This window comes from Sebastes umbrosus, chromosome 2, assembly GCF_015220745.1.
Source record: "Sebastes umbrosus isolate fSebUmb1 chromosome 2, fSebUmb1.pri, whole genome shotgun sequence".
Classification (NCBI taxonomy): domain Eukaryota; kingdom Metazoa; phylum Chordata; class Actinopteri; order Perciformes; family Sebastidae; genus Sebastes; species Sebastes umbrosus.
The window spans coordinates 8,084,328-8,102,307 of record NC_051270.1 but is presented as its reverse complement, the minus strand read 5'-3'; the positions used below and the strand labels follow the sequence as shown (position 1 = coordinate 8,102,307).

At 36.5% G+C, this 17,980-nt stretch overlaps 1 protein-coding gene across 2 annotated transcripts; it reads left to right on the top strand.

The window, feature by feature from the left end:
• The first annotated feature begins 6,551 nt into the window (after nt 1-6,551).
• LOC119482551 (COUP transcription factor 2-like) lies at nt 6,552-17,096 on the top strand. Of its 2 annotated transcripts, none has more exons than XM_037760187.1 (3): nt 6,552-8,389; nt 12,198-12,722; nt 15,155-17,096. In XM_037760187.1, the coding sequence occupies exons 1-3, from the start codon at nt 7,933-7,935 to the stop codon at nt 15,427-15,429; spliced, it is 1,257 nt and encodes a 418-aa protein (XP_037616115.1). In that variant the 5' UTR covers nt 6,552-7,932; the 3' UTR covers nt 15,430-17,096. The 2 variants fall into 2 exon arrangements, with proteins under 2 accessions (XP_037616115.1, XP_037616107.1); XM_037760179.1 differs by having other exon boundaries at nt 6,552-8,425.
• Nucleotides 17,097-17,980: the final 884 nt, after the last annotated feature.

Sequence of the window (17,980 nt, the reverse complement as noted above, 5' to 3'; positions counted from 1 at the left end):
CACAGTGCTGCTCACCAACCAGACCAAGAAAAAACACAAGTAACACAGTAAATGACGCAATTACCAATTGTTGAGACACTCTATTAACCCTTAGATGCACCGGTCATTTGAACCTCCACTTTTCATTAGGTGGATCAAAAATGATACACATTATATTATATTATATTATATTATATTATATATATGGCTGTCAAAGTAAACAAGTTATTCTAGAATATATTTTCATTTTTTATTTATTTATATTTTATTTCATATAAGGAGGCTTAATAACGCTCCAAACTTATGCTAAATTTTGGCGAGGAAAAACTGCCATGTCCATTTTCAAAGGGGTCCCTTGACCTCTAACCTCAAGATATGTGAATGAAAATGGGTTATATTGGTACCCACGAGTCTCCCCTTTACAGTCATGCCCACTTTATGATAATCACATGCAGTTTTTGGGGCAAGTCATAGTCAAGTCAGCACACTGACACACTGACAGCTGTTGTTGCCTGTTGGGCTGCAGTTTGCCATATTATGATTTGAGCATATTTTTTATGCTAAATGCATTACCTGTGAGGGTTTCTGGACAATATTTGTCATTGTTTTGTGTTGGTAATTGATTTCCAATAATAAATATATTCATATGTTTGCATAAAGAAAGCATATTTATCCACTCCCATGTTGATAATAGTATTAATTACTTGATAAATATCCCTTCAAAGTACAGTTTGAACAGATAATAAATGTGCAATTAATTTGCAATTAATCACCATTTCTATGGACAGTCATGCAATTAATCGTGATTAAATACTTTAATTGATTGACAGCACTAGTTATATTATATTATATTATATTATATTATATCAAAAATATATCTTCCGAATTTTGCCCAGGAAAAAATATATTAATTCGGCACCAGCATAATTTAAATCTTGTCATTTTTATCATTAAATTATCAATCTTGTTTGAGTCTCTTTTAGTGGTGCTACTTAGCTACTAAGCTAGCTAAGCTAAGCTACTAAACTACTTAGTTATGGCAACAGTTCATTCACATCTACAGTAGCCTAATATAAGCTGGCAAGCTAATGCTAGCTAGCAGTTTCAATTTAATAGTAAATACTCGTTCACATAGCCTAAAGTAATTGTAAGTGTTATGTAAAGCAGCCATCGACTTAGTGGTATGAACTTTTCTGAGGAAATATAGATAATAAATTATGAATCAAAAACAAAATTTGTCTTGCTGTGTAAAATGTGAATAGTGATGCTAAAAAAAACATCAGCTAATTAGTATCCCAGGGTGCATTTTCCTCATTTAAAGCTGTTATATCAGTCAGTAATAGAGCACAACATATAACACACTACTGAGCAACCTGCATTTTATAAATTACCAATTTTCTCCTCTTTGTATTTATAAATGAAATCAACACGCTTTCCCCAGTTTATATCAGCAATTATTGTATTTATGCATGCAACACGGCAGAATAATGAGCAGATGTTAACATGAGCAAAACATTTGAAGTCCTGATGCTGCTTCATTAGAGACAGAAGACAACAATAGTCTTTGTCATTTTAAAAAAATCTGCCTTATATGACTGTAAAGATTGTGTCTCAGTTCAAAGTAAAGCCGTATGTATTTTGATAATTTACTCTGCAATGTGGGTTAATCTTGTGCCAGATAATTAGTTCTGGTCTGAGTGAGGTCAAAGGTTAAGTAGGGCTTTGTACAAGTCCTAATGAGGATCTCTGTACTTCGCCAGGATGTCTCCGTTCACAACTGGGAAGACCGTTGGTGTTGCGTTATCATTGGACGCTGACCTGTAGCACAATGTGCCTCTCAAGCATGTAATGCACGTCATGGTGAATGCCACGGCGACCCCGGAGGAGTCAGAGGTCAGCGGTAGGGGGTTATTGAAAGGTTAGAGACAGTTCGGTGGTCACAGGTGAAACAGTGGTGGAGGTGTGATAATCTAACTGACAAGTTATTGCTGCTCTCTGCCTGACTGACCCTGCTGAGAAGCCTAAGAGATTCCAGCTTTGTTTCAATGGCTGCCAAGGTCAACAGCAAGGAGACAATCGACCTGCTCTGTTTACTCTACAGCATCCACTGTCACATTTCTCAGCATGAGAAGATAGTCTCTGATAATTGTTAATTTCAAATTACACTATTATTCTACATTCACATGATCTTCATAGTAGTATTTTTTTAGTGTTTGATCACCTCATAATAAGACTTTTTGTTATTTTTGTTACCTTATAATGAGCCGTTTATATCTACATAGGGAGCGGGTCATCTTCACGGAGTCCGCCTTGTTTCTACAGTAGCCCAGAACGGACAAACCAAACACTGGCTCTAGGGAACACCATTCGCGTCAGCCACCGTAGTTCTCCTACACGCTTGGCACACGAGAGAAATTTCAGTTGGTTGCAATCTGCAACCTCACCGCTAGATGGCACCAAATCCTACACACCTTTATTATAGTTTAACTTTAAATATAAAACATGAACGTCTTTGACACAAAGTTATAACTTAAGTTATAATAATTAGTTGTAATCTTAGGAAAACCAGGAAAGCTTACAATGTTGCGGCATGGTCATAATACGTTTCCGTTCAGAGACATTTAGCTGGACTTAGACTGTAAACAGTGTATAAGAATGTCTGGTATAGTGATATCTAGAATAATAACTTCTCCATTTCCGCTTGGTCAAAGTTGAAAAAAGGTGAACTCTGACCTGAGAATCTGCTGCAGCCAACTACACATTGCACCTAAACAGGAAATACATGCTTGAATTTGTCCATTGTTCGGGCTTCAATAGAAGTGAATGGGAGTTTTACATTTATGTGTCAAAGAAATTATCTAATTTAATTTTAAATATTTATTATTTAATTATGCATTCTTTGTTAGAACCCAAACCCCACAATTTAATGTCAAACATTTATAATACTGTATGTGGTGATAATTATGAGTGTAATTTATTTTTATTTGCTTAATGGTATGGGCCGTGAAGCATATTGGTGTTTATTTGGGTTGCACCGGAGATGAAGAACTTCTTGAATTCCATACAAGAGATCTTGAGGATGAAGAGGACAACAGGTGACTCTGTATGTTACAATTTAACTTTGCTTAGTTATCATCACTTTAAATGGCCAATTATTATTTTATTATTTATTTGATAAGCTTACGCTAAGTAGGTTTTGGGGTTTCTCATCCTGTTTTCAAGGGGGATGACAGCACCACGGCTCTGCTCAGCCTGTAGGTTGTGTCGTGCTCAGGTCATATGCTTGCATGTTTCTGCATCTGGCCAGTCTCTCAGCTTTCTCCCTCTGTTTTACACCACACTACATAATATATTCATAAATCCAACAAACACTATGATTAATATCCATTACACATTACGTTTGCTCTTGTTTGATTTTCGCATACAATCATGTTTCCTTAAAACTGTTGTGGCGTACAGGCTGAGTTGTGACCTTCTTGGATCTGCACGCTCACCTAGGCGTCAAAACACAATTAGGACTACACAGTGTACTTTTAGATCACAACCATTTATCTCATTAACATAATGAGCTTAAACTACTCTTACTGACTGTAAAGGCCAAGATTACTATTTCCTTAGAAGAAGAACATTTTGACCACCGTGCTTATGTGTCCTCTTAAGGTGGACGAGCACAGAGGCTGTCTTCGCTACGTCTCTCCCACCTTGAGCAGACCTGTCGCACTGCTTCTGTATCTGTCCTACTGTTAAACACTTGGTGGATTTAACAGATAACCATATGGTGCTGCTGGTTGGTTAGAGGGGGTAAAGAGCTTAGACGGGAGCTGTAATTCAACGATATACTGTATGTATATGGAGCCACGTTGAAGCCTTTAAAAAAATAGCCTGCAGATCTCTGAGCAGCGAGCCAGCCGCTGCCTCCCACTGTGCCGTAAACAGTCACATCCTGGTGGTTTTTGCACACACAGCAGGTCTCTCCTGGCCATACTCTCCCTCAATTTGTCCCCAATTAGCTAGCTTTCAGCTCCCCATGTGTGATAAGTCTTAAAGGGCACCAGATCACCAAAAACAGGGGGGGGATTTATCATCTTTAAACCCCCAAATCTGTGATTAATGTTAACTGGACTTGTCACTAGAGAGTTCAGTGAATTAAACATGGAGGAATGCATCATCCCCATCTAGCGTGGTAAACACTTTAGCCTTGACCTTCCACTGCTGATTGGTTTTGGACGACAGCCGTGTGTTTTGTTAGCAGGCAGAGCAGAGCTCTGTTTTGTGTGTGTGTGAGCAGTCACTGGATGACTGCAGAGCTGGCCGTCTGGAAGGACGTGACGGCACACTCGGCCTCGGGACCCATGGAGCATGAGTCAACCAGTGAAACGGCCATGCAGACATTTTCACATGGCGATGACTTGCTTCCAAGAGCCTCTGTGAACATCAAGAAAATTGAATCTCTGAATCCAAAAAAAATGGACAGGAATTAGTAACGCTGGTGCACAAACACATCAGGAGCTAAAAGTAGCACAGCGTGTGGAGACACAGATGGCACCGCTAGGGACTAAAGGACAACACTGGACGTATGACGTTAGTGCAAAAAGGTGTTCTTTAGGTGCAATCACGCATTGTGACATACATCTGTAAAATGGTGCAGCTGTTTATATTATGAAACTGGATTATGGATGAGATCACACTAATATTTAGATTTTATATTGATTGCATGACACGTGGCGATGCAAAACACTGATTATTTTTAGCCTTTGTGTTTGTATGTGAATCCAGTATATTTGGGGATTATCAGAATATTGAACTATGATCTATAGTAGATGTAAAACAATAACACAATATCCTGCAGTAGGAGCTATTTGTAAAATTATAATTAAGTAGATGTAAAATCAATTTCAAGTGGAATTAATAACTTTCTCATTTACTAAAAAAATTATATAATTTTTTTTGTATCTTTTTTCATCTTCACATCGTTAAATGTGATTTGTTACGTGCAAATCAAAAAGTGGAATATGTTCTGATTACATCCTTAAGATAATAATAATAAAAAAATTCAAACGCATTAATCAGACAAACAGAGAAAATTATATAATGTCTTAAAGCAGCAATGGTTTATAGAGCAAATATCATTAAAAAAAGTTATTTTTATAAAACGGTCACTATATCCTGACAGTAGTGCATGAGACAGGTAATCTGAAAAAATCATGTTCCTCTGTGTCCTCCGGTGTCCTCCGGTACTCCTAATGGCATCTGCAAGATTTCACAGACCGGAGCAAAACTACCAATCAGAGCCGAGCTGGAGCCTTGCCGTCTATGAGCAGCTGTCAATCACTCATGAACTCTGATGAAACGGTCAAACTAGGCAGCGCTGATGAAATATGAATCATTATTCTGTTACTGTACTGCCTATTTCTCACCTTAAATGTTTTCAGAAACATCTTGTAGTGTACTGTTTAGCTGGAAATGAGAAAAAGTTTGTGACCCGGCAGCCATGTTGGGATTAGTTGAGGAACTACCATGCACCGCCCACCAGCCAGAGCACAGCCAATGGGAACGCTCTCTCTCTCTGAAATGACCTGTGACTGGTCAAAGTCTCCCGTCACGGGCTAGATTTTTTAAAGCCTGAAACTAGAGCCATGAGGAGATGCAGAAGTCTAGTTTTCTCTCAGAACACTTTAATTACAATATGCTGAAAGGTTATTATGGAATTTTTGCCCAATGATGCCAGAAATATACTGCCTCCTGCAGGTTTAATCAGACAAATCAGTAAACCATGATATTTCTCCCCTCTTAACTAACAGGTTTCACATGGCTTCACATTTGGTCAGTTTATGATGCAACATTTTCACACATTTCTAAAAAAAAAATGTAAAACACACATTTAAAAAACATGCTACATATACAGTATGTCTGATGAACACTTTAAATAACATGCATGCTCATTAGAAATAGTAGTAGATTTATCTCCTCCTATAGTAGGCTATACGGTCATTTTTCCTATGTAATTTACAGATGACACTAGGTGGCATCAAATTACTGCATTTAGGATCTGCTGCTCCTCTGTCTGCTGCTCTCCTCATGTGAGGCTAATAATAAAGTGTGAGCTAAAGTAGGAGTCTCCTTATATTTCAGACAATGGTCTGACAGAATCATTGCAGATATTGGAGTCGAGCAGATGCAACACACAAACACTTATAACCAGTGGCGGCTGGTGGAATTTTTTCTTGGTGGGGCTGTGCCACATTCAATCAATTTCAGCAAACATCCCGGTATGATTTAATGCAAAAAAGTGAAGGTATCAAAAAATTACTACTTGAAGTTAAATAATTAACAATTATTTTATTCCAACAGGAAGAGTAAATAATGCTTTGAAAAACACAACAGTATAAAATGTACTTAGTGGTGGAATGTAACTAAGTACTTAAATACAATTTTGAGGTACTTCTACTTTACTTGAGTATTTCCATGTCCTGCTACTCTCTACTTCTACTCAACTACATCTCAGAGGGAAATATTAGACTTTTTACTCCACTCCATTTAAATGGAATGGAATGGAACTACATTTGGAATGGAATGGAACTACATTTGGAATGGAATGGAACTACATTTGGAATGGAATGGAACTACATTTATCTGACAACTTTAGTTACTTTACAGATTCAGATTATTAATACAAAATATAATCACATTACAATCAAATTACACATATTACATGGTGCATTCCATATTTAAAACACACATATATTGACAATTTGTCTAATTTGTATTTTTATTATTATTAGTAGTATTAGTAGTAGTAATGTTTTTTTGTGTGTGACTCAGGGAGGGCGAGGAGACAACCAGAGAAGATAAGCTAAGAAACCACACTCAGTAGAGTAGTATATATGCTATCATTAGAAAATGCTGCTGATCCCAGACCAGCATCTTCCTCGTGTTATAGCTCCTCCTCCAAACACTGACGTCACCGAGTCACAGCCGGTGACGCGGTGACGCACCACTCTCTTCTCTTCGTCCCGGAGCAAAGCATCATCAAAATCACCATCCATCACCTCCTCTCTCTCTCTCCTCTCTCTGTTGTCTTTTTAATGTAACTTGTGACTGATCTGGAGAGCAGGGAGCGTCTGGAAAGCCTGGTCTCCATCCTGGACTCCATCACTGAGGACGGATCTGATCTGCTCGGTTTCTCTGCTTAAAGCTGGACAAGAAAAGGATCAGACTGTATATCTTTTTGTTTTGGGAGGAGGATAACATTTGCTTTCCTCCGTGGATTTTTTTTTAAAGCACAGCGCTGTGTTGTCTTTATATGGATGTTATATTATCTCGGTTGTGGATTTCTCCAGCGCGCCTCTGAGCTGTTTGTTCTGCAGCTTCTCTACTTGTGAAGTCGCGCGTTTATTATAATTAGATTATTCTTATGAGCTCTATCCATATTTTTTGGGCGCAACTTGTATTTAATGTGTCAAACAATGACGCAGGTTTATTGAATGTGTTGTTAGTAATTCATGAGGACAAATAGTGTAGAAAGGATCAGATTGTATATTTTTTTGTTTTGGAAGAGGATAACATTTTGCTTCGCATCGTGGATTTTTTTTAAGCTTAGCGCTGTGTTGTCTTTATATGGATGTTATTATTATCTCGATGTGAATGAAGCTTTTCTTTTTTGTTTTTTTCCCCAGCGCGCCTGAAGCTGTTTTTCTGGCTGCTTCTCTGTAATAATAATATTATATAATTCTATTATTTTATATGAGCTCTATTCATATTTTTCTTTTGGCGTAACTTGTTTTTTTTTTTATTTTAAAATTACATTTTTTTTTTTATTATTGAATGTGTAGTTTAGTAATTCATGAGGACAAAAAAATAGTGTTGCGTTAATTATTGCGTAAAAAAAAAGAAAAGAAAAAGAGGAAAAGTTGTGCGCGTAAAAGTTTTGGAGACTATATATATATATCGATTATGGCGATGGTGGCGTGGAGAAACACGGAGGGCGTCGGGGACACCCAGGGGACACTGTCCTCCTCCTCGGTCTCATCTCTGTCTCTGCCTGTGGAGCTGTCTGGACACATGAACCCACAGTCCTCTCTGGAGATACCTCCAGTAACACCAGCACCACCACCCAACGCATCCACCACCAACACCACCACATCCTCCTCCTCCTCATCTTCCTCCTCCATGGACAAACAGCAGCAGAGCCAGCACATCGAGTGCATCGTCTGCGGGGATAAATCCAGTGGAAAGCACTACGGACAGTTCACGTGTGAAGGATGTAAGAGCTTCTTTAAACGCTCGGTGAGAAGGAACCTGTCCTACACCTGCAGAGCCAACAGGACCTGTCCGGTGGACCAGCACCACCGCAACCAGTGCCAGTACTGTCGCCTCAAGAAGTGCCTCAAAGTCGGCATGAGGAGGGAAGGTACGGCCTGCAGGCGTCCTCCTGTTGTTGATATCGGTATTATCACATCGTCTTATATCCAAGCACCACTACACGGTTTAGGACACTCATACATACATAATGCATGCTCTCTTTATTTATCAACATTATTTTATTTGACCACATGACCACCATGCTTGTGTATAGTAATCAGAATCAGAATCAGAATCAGAATCAGAGTGATTATAAAGCCTATAGCCTATAATAATCACTCAGTTGTGATGCCTTTTGTCCTCTCCATGATATATATTTTTTCCATTCATATCCTCTTTCATGCTAGTCTACATATATATACCCATCCTACTACATGGTTTAGGACACTCACATACATGCATGCTCTATCAACATTATTTTCTTTGACCACATGACCACCATGCTTGACCTATAATAGCCTATAATAATCACTCAGTTGTGATGCCTTTGTCTTCTCCATGATATATTTTTTTCCACCCATGCATATATACTCTTTATCTCAGATAGGCTGCTAGCCTCATATACCCATCCTACTACATGGTTTAGGACACTCACATCATACATGCATGCTTTCTTTATTTGTCAACATTATTTGCTTTGACCACATGACCACCATGCTTTTGGATAGCTCAGCTATAATGTCAAATAATCACTCAGTTGCCTTTTTCCTCTCCATGATATATATTTTTTCCATTCATATACTCTTTAACTCAGATATAGGCTACTATCTTCCATGCTAGTCTACATATACCCATCCTACTACATGGTTTAGGACACTCACTCACATACATAATGCTCTCTATATTTATCAACATTATTTTCTTTGACCACATGTCCACCATGCTTCTGTGTAGCCTATAATAGCCTATTATCTCAAATAATCACTCAGTTGTGTTGCCTTTGTCCTCTCCATGATATATTTTTTTCCACCCATGCATATCCTCTAGTTATCTCAGATAAGCTACTAGCCTCCATGCTAGCCTACATATACCCATCCTACTGTAGAGATTAGTGCTGCAGCTCCTAGCATCCTGCAGCATGTTTAGCAGCCCAGATATGGAGCTGTTGTTGTTGTTGTGCGCTCTTCTCTTTCTATGCGTCCTACATGCTCCATTGTGCGCCTCAAACAGCCCGGAGCTGCTTTAAATGTCATATGTTTAAATTCGACAGTAATTTTAGTTAAATTTTAAAAAAATGTTTCTTTTGTTGCCATCAAGTGCGTCATGTTTTTAGTAGATTATGGACTGGTGCTTATGCGTGCGTATTCATTATCCTTATTATAGGCCCAATAGCCTGCTTATAGCCTACTGTTACTGCTTCCAACATACATGCATGACTGACATTTTAGAGTTAAAAGAACAGTTTTATTGTACATTTTTATTAAAGTTTAATGCAGATTTCATCACCAAAATTAGGGAGAAAAAAACAGGCCTATAGTAGGCTGTACTGTGTGAAAGTGAGTATAGAAGCGAAGTTACTCGCCAGAAAAGTATTTTAATATTAGATGAGTTCAAACACAACAGTTTTTTTAGGCCTTTAATTTAAACTATTTGAAATAAATAATGCAGAAAATTACAGAAAAACAAACATTAGGCTAGCTGTAGGTCGTGGCCTTGAATTATAGATAGATATATGAACTTTATTGATCCCAAATTGGGAAATTGTTGTGTTAGGTTGGTTATCCAAGAATGCACAGGAACAGTACATAAGATGTACATGTCAACACTAAAGAAAATAAAGAAGAATATTGGAATACACTATATATACACATTTTTTTTAATATATTTTTTTATATATAATAAATTATAAATATAGAAAAACCCACTGTGTACATCAGCAAGTTTGCAATAACATACTATATACATTAGCAACGTGTGTAAGTTACAATGAGGTAGTAAATGTACAAATGTAGCTGTGCAAAATTTAACATGTGAAAAATTATTACAGACTAAAACAGAATGGTAGATTATAATATATATATATATATATATATATATATATATATATATATATATATATATATATATCATGCATCTACACACACTCAGCTACACACAGTCCAATAAAGACACACACACACACACACACAAATGTGCAGAAACACACCCATACAACATGATTAGTTATTTATTTTTTGCATTACTCAACAAAATAGCCTACTTGTTCAACTTTTTTAATTGCATTAAATTGCATTATTGGTGTATATGGTGTTGTCACTCTGGTACACCAAAGACACAATAGTTAGTGTTAATTTACTGTTAAAATTAAAATGATTTCAGCTTAACATTACTGTGTTTGATGCCCTCTTTTTTACATTGGCCCACACTCTAACTCTCATAATCCCAAAACAATTATACTCATGCCAATTAATAAAAATATCATTATATCTCATGCATAGTTTATTTAATAATCTTATAAATCATTTACCAAAAAGTGGTCCATATATGTTTATAAGGTGTTTTGACATCTCTGTTGCTTTAAAATATCCTGCATTTAACTGTTTTCTTCTTTAAAATGTCATCTGTGTTATATATTAATCGCCTTCTACAGTGTAAACAATTGCTGTTAATTTACTGCAGGATTTCAACAGTATTAACCTATTATTGCTAAAAACAGTGCTTTACTGTTAATACAAAAGAAAACCTGTTAAATTACGCCTATAGGCCGTTTTTTTAACTGAACTATAATGCATTCTTAAAAAACAGCACTTTACTGCTGATCAACTGTCTAAAGTATCATCAGTAACAGTTTCATGCAGTATTTCTTGAATTCTGGGACCTGATCTGCACATGTGAGGCTTGTACATTGTACATGATTGTATAATCAGTGAATTAGCTCTGTTCTTCACTCACATGTTGCCATGGTTTGCATTCTGTGCTTGTAGCCAGCTATAGACATACATTTTGGTAAAGGGTGAACAAGTCTATTATAGCCTTTTTCCTAACAAGTGCCTTTAATTGTATTTAGTGTGACTATTCCTATGTCTGTAACCTGCTAAGTTCATCTAGGCAAAAAAAAATGTTTATTAAAATGTATGTAAAAAATACAACCTAAATAGTGCATTAAAAGAAATCAGTAAGATAATGTAAAAGAAAGGTGGAAAAACAGCTATATAATGTATCTTTAAACAGTAAATTAACTGTAAAATACTGTGAAATTAATAAAAAAACAGTTCAAACTGTATTTTTCATTAACAGTACAAAGCTGTAAATTTCAGCCACAACAGTATATATATATATATGTATATATATATATAGCATGCACCTACACACACACAGCTACACACAGTCTAACAAACACACACACACACACACACACACACAGACACACTAATGAAATACACACCCATACAACATGATTAGTTCTTTATTTTTTGCATTACTCAACAAAATAGCCTACTTGTTCAACTTTTTAATTGCATGAAACTGCATTATTTATGGTGTTGTCACTTTGGTACACCAAAGACAATAGTTGGTGTTAATTTACTGTTGAAATTAAAAATGATTTCAGCTGAAATTACTGTTTTTCTTGCCCTCTTTTTTATATTGGCTCTCATAATTCCAAAACAATTATACTTTTTCATATTTTTTTAACATAAATATTTGAGAGACCCATGCCAATTTACAAAAAATATCATTATGCATAGCTTATTTAATAATCTTATAAATAATTTACCAAAAAGGTGACACATATATGTTTATAAGGTGTTGTATTGTTTTGACATCTCCTGCATTTAACTGTTTTCTTCTTTAAATGTCATCTTTTAATTGCCTTCTATAGTTTGATTTGACATTTCTGCATGTGTTTTTCTGTGCAGCTGTGCAGAGAGGCAGACTTCCCACTCAGTCTTACCACGGCCAGTTCTCCCTGACCAACGGAGACCCTCTGCAGTGTCACTCCTACCTGTCCGGCTACATCTCTCTGCTGCTGCGAGCAGAGCCATACCCGACCTCCAGGTTCGGCTCTCAGTGCCTGCAGAGCAACAACATCATGGGCATCGAGAACATCTGCGAGCTGGCCGCCCGGATGCTGTTCAGCGCGGTGGAGTGGGCCAGAAACATCCCTTTCTTCCCGGACCTGCAGGTGACCGACCAGGTGAGCCTGCTGAGACTCACCTGGAGCGAGCTGTTCGTGCTGAACGCCGCTCAGTGCTCGATGCCAGTCCACGTCGCTCCGCTGCTGGCTGCAGCCGGACTGCACGCATCACCGATGTCTGCAGACCGAGTGGTGGCCTTCATGGACCACATCCGGGTCTTCCAGGAGCAGGTGGAGAAGCTCAAGGTGCTGCACGTGGACTCGGCGGAGTACAGCTGCATCAAGGCCGTCGTGTTGTTCACCACAGGTAAAAATTCACCTTCTCTCTGCAGACTAACAGGGCTGACATGAGTCCATCTGGTGTGATGTAGTAAATAAATAAAATGATATACAGTCAAACAACCAACAGTATGAACAAAATAACAACCTGTTTAAGTCAATTTTTTTTAAATTGTTGATGGTTGAACAATGGCTATTTAGATTTTTCTTATTTTACTTATTGAAAGGATCATTAATTAGACCTAAATATATATATATATATATATATATATATATATATATATATATATATATATATATATATATATATATATATATATATATATATATATATAAAGGATGGTGGTGTGAACATTGGTGCACTGATAGACAAAAGCTGGTTAAAACCCCCCTAAATATATTTTCACATAGATTGGTAATTGGTTTCTAGGAAAATCTTGAATTCGCTGTGTTTCACAGCATGATGTATATACATGTGTTTTCGTGAAATGTGCAAAAATGAAAATTAAACATTAAGGTTATGTTAGGGTATGCTAAGGGTTCGCTTATGGTCTTCCTCATTTTACTGTAAAAAAAATTAGTAAGAAACGTATTACATGCAGATTTATTTATTTATTTATTTTTCTACAAAGAAAGAAATAAAATAAAATAAAATCGTGTTTCGTTTTGAAAAATCTTGTCTTCATATAATAAAAAAACAAAACAAGAACGTATTAGAAGCACATTTATTTATTTATTTTTATGTATTTTCTTTCCTACCAATTTCAATTTGATCAGAACTCTAACCTCCAGAATCATTATAAAGCCAAATAAGAAAGAAAGAAAAGAAAATACATGTTTTATTTTGAAAAGCCTCGTCTTCATTTAACTTAAATAATTCATTTGCTACTGACTATGTGCAGTGAACTATGACCTCATACATTTTGCCAGCACTTGAAGGAACATAGTAATGTTTATCAGTTTGAAGTGTATCACTATTATTATTATTATTATAAGATTTAAAAGGCTGTAAATGAGTTTTGGTGGATGAACTAACTGCATAAAATTCCTGCTGCCCCTAAAATATAAAATACTTTGCATGAATCATACAGCAGCCTTTGCAAATGAATGAAAACAGGACTGAGCGATTAACATTTGATGACATGTAATATATAATTTCATTGTTGCGTCACATGAAAGAGCCACCAGCAAAGTATTTTATCAAATATACTGTTGAATCTTATTGACCAGTCTGTTATTATTTAATTATTTTAAGTCCTAAATATAAAGCAGAAGTTAAAAAAATAAATTTTGCGTTAAATTATTTATCAAATCAGGAATCAAAGGAATTAAATAGGAGAATCTTTTTTTAATTGTTTAAAAAAAAATGAATTACAAATTTACTACAGCAAATAGATGTATTTATTTTTGTTATAGCTTTAAATGGCCACACCTTTGAATTTTGGCTTACAGCTATAATTCTTACAATCTTTACTGAAATAAGTAAAACTGTGGGTCCACACTGCATACTGGTTATTTTCAGAGCCTTTTAATAGCAGTGAGAATGATGTTTGATGGGTCGTGAACAGTATCAAAAGGATGAGTAGCAGTCAAGTAAAAAATAAAAAAGGTCTCCTGTGTACATAGGTCTATTTTAGTCCCCATGAGCACATCTGAACACGTGGCCTTAAACTGGGACACAGAAACCGTTCTTTAACCCCTGCTGCCATCCGGCCTGCAGCGTTACAGTACAAACAGAGGCGTCTGCTGCGGGTAGAAAACACTACACAGTATATGTAAAGGTCTCATACAGTAACGCTCTGACAGATACATATCAATCCTTACTTCTTTAACATCATTTTTTAGATTAGATGGGAGCAATAGCGCCATCTTTGATCTCTGATGAACAAGTTATGTCAATGACGAGGAACTATATTGTGATTTATCTTCTTAAAGTCATTGTGTTTTCTACCACACCACTGATACTGAATGCAAATTTAGAGATTTTTTACTTATTCCGTATGTTTTATATACTGTATATATATATATATATATATATATATATACACCTGCTTTACTATTCTGTTCCTATCTCACCCAGACAGACTTAGATCTGCTTATTATAAGATAATACATTATTTGAAACCAGCCACAAATGCTCAGCATTCTGCACCCCTGCCCATTCCTTTAATGATCAATAGTTTCAAGTGACAAACAATAACTTTCAAGAGCAAAACCTTAATGTTTTCTGTCTGAAAATATAATTGTTTCTGATGTTTTTTTGCCTGATGATGATCATAGTTCACCAACACTACATCAACCACACATTTGTTCTGTCTGTGCTGCTGCTGTGTTGTAGTCACTGTAACACAGTTAGACGTTCATAAACGTTGATTTGGATGCCTGGTTTGAACCTCAGGTCTTGACCACTTCTTCTTCTTCTTGTTTTTCTTGTCTGGCTGTCGTTCTCTCTGTCTGTAGATGCTTGTGGTCTGTCGGACATGGCGCATGTGGAGGGTCTGCAGGAGAAATCCCAGTGTGCTTTAGAGGAGTATGTGAGGAGCCAGTATCCCAACCAGCCTAACAGGTTCGGGAAGCTGCTGCTCCGCTTGCCTTCCCTGCGCACCGTCTCCTCTTCTGTCATAGAGCAGCTTTTCTTCGTCCGTCTGGTGGGGAAAACCCCCATAGAAACTCTGATAAGGGACATGCTACTGTCCGGAAGCAGCTTCAACTGGCCTTACATGTCTATTCAGTAGACGGAAAAAGCTACAGTGGAGCTGATGAGGTCAGGAAAGGTCACACACCTCAAATCAAGTCATTTCAGTGCGGCGTAAAATCTCTGTTGCTTCCGAACAAGGGGGGAAAAAAACCTGCCAGTGGAATAAGATAATTACAGGCATTTCCAATTATCTCAATTAATAATTTTCTTATGCTGTAACGACTGCCATTTCCTTGACACCAGAGGAGTGATCTTCCTTATGCTGCATTTTGTCCCTATGTGTCTACAAAGGTTCCTGAAATAAATTTTTCCGACATTAAAGGATTCGACTCCACTGGCAGATTTTTTTTACCTGTTCGAAGAGAAACAGTCATGAGATGACTGGTTATGATGGACATTTTTTTGCAGTGTGGTGACCACTCACAGTCTATGGTTTTTGGGATAACAAACAATATTTATTGGACCCTGTGTGTATATTTATCGTGCTTGTAAATTATGTTTTGGCTCCTTTTTTTAAATGTTTTACGTATTTTTGCCCCGGCCAGTCAGAAAGCTGCAGGGATTGTCTTGTGTCGATCTGTTGTTTTTATTATTTTTTTGTCATACCTTCCAGACATGGCACTTTGGACTAAAGGAACATTTCAGAAAGATTTAACACAGGTGTTTGAAACCCCAACATCATCTGACTTTATTTTGCTCAGTTGTGTACAGATTGACTGGTGAGATTAATGCTCTGTTTTAGATACTTTGGAGTCTTATTCCATTTGCATTATCAACATACAAAGAATGAAAAGAAATTGAGCAATTTGAAAAATGCACTTCTCATGATCAGTGTTATAGGTTGCGCCAAGTAATGCATTACTCCTTTCATAGGTAATATCATTACTTTCTTATGTAAGTATTTCCTTAAGTATTTTTAGTTAATTCCAACAGCTGTAATTATTTCCACAATGCCTAATGTCTGCTCTTTTTGCCTTCAAAAACAATATTTTTTGATCAGATACTCATCATGTTTATTTCTCGTCAAAATTAGTGAATGTTGCCACTCAGAGAAATTCAACTTTCCGTTTTTTTCTCATCTAAACTGAGAGATGATGAAAAGGCTAATTAAAGGGAAAGAAGCTGAATGTTAGATAGCTGTATGTTAATCCAATATTTTCATATTTTTCAAGGGGTTAAATGGGGTTAAAGTATTATTCTTTACTTGTTATAGGGAAAAGTAATGACATTACTTTACTGGATTAACGATTAATGCATTACTGAACACGTCCGATTCATTCATGTTTCACACTGACTTGTCTCAGAGAGATTTTAAGAGCGCTGAGGCAATGTATACTGTAACTACAGTCTCGTAATGGGAGAAATGAACTGTACACAACTCCCCCCAGCTCAAGTAACAAATCTATTTCATTATAATTGATGCATATATGAGCCCAGGCCGCTTAATGGCACAATAGACCACTGCAGGGTATTGCTGAACTGAAAGTGTGTGTGCACGCGCGCGTGTGTGTGCGTGTGTGCGTGTGTGTGTGTGTGTGTGTGTGCAAGCCTCTGTGCGAGTGTGTGAGTGTGTGAATGTGTGTGTATTTGTGTTTACTTCTTTTTAACAACCACTCTGATGTACTGTGAAAGCATATTGGTTAACATATTGGTACCGTATTAAATTATAACTCAAGATTTATAAATAAAGTGTATTTGGTTTTATTTTGCCATTTCAACTCTTCTATGTTGTTTACAACTGACCCCATCCTGACCCCACTCCCTAAATGTGTGTGAGCAAGCACACAAGAGTTTGTGTAGTGACATTGAGTAAGAAAAGGAAAGCAAAGCTGAGCTTTCTGGTGTTCTGGGAGTCTGTTTCTGACGGTTATATTGTCATTAATCTGACTATAAACTGCTTCCTATTGACAGGCCTGTTATGTGTCTGACTTGGCCTTGTTTGAAGACCTGCTGCAGGAAAATATATAACTTTTCTCCTTCAGTTATGCTACACTTGATCAGGCCATTAACCAACTGAAATATATTTAAAATGTTGATAAAACGCACACTATTGACACTGCATGCCAGATGTATTTATTTTAATTTTAAAGCAGATGCTTACTCTTTTAACAATCATTGGGCCAAATTGATTCTTTGCATATTAATCATTAAAATGTCTAAAAAAAAGAGTGCAACAACCTAAAAACATGCAAAAAAATTATGTTTTTAATCCAGAAATGCACAAACAGTGATATAATAGGAAACTATATGGTATATAACCTCCAGTTATATGCCATTGAAGTCTAATTTCACCTAAATTTAACCCGTTTTACTGCTTGCCACTAACTTAGCCTCTTAAACATGCTTTTTTTGTTATTACGTATTGTATTAATTCACTGTTAACCCTGCATGCAAGATGTATTTATTTTTAAAGCAGATGCTTACTCGTTTAACAATTATTGGATCAAATTGATTATTTGCATATTAATCACTATTTAAAATGTATAAAAAAAAAAGAGTGCCATAAAACATGCAAAAAATAATGTTTTTTATAGGGAGTAATCTAGAAATAGACACTTAACCTCTTAACAAACATGCTTTTTTTTGTT

Coding starts and splice junctions, on each gene's coding strand:
- LOC119482551 (XM_037760179.1), top strand. CDS start 7,933: ATGGCGATGGTGGCGTGGAGAAACACGGAGGGCGTCGGGGACACCCAG. Junction 8,426..12,197: donor TCCTCCTGTTGTTGATATCG/GTATTATCACAT, acceptor TTTTCTGTGCAG/CTGTGCAGAGAGGCAGACTT. Junction 12,723..15,154: donor CGTCGTGTTGTTCACCACAG/GTAAAAATTCAC, acceptor CTCTGTCTGTAG/ATGCTTGTGGTCTGTCGGAC.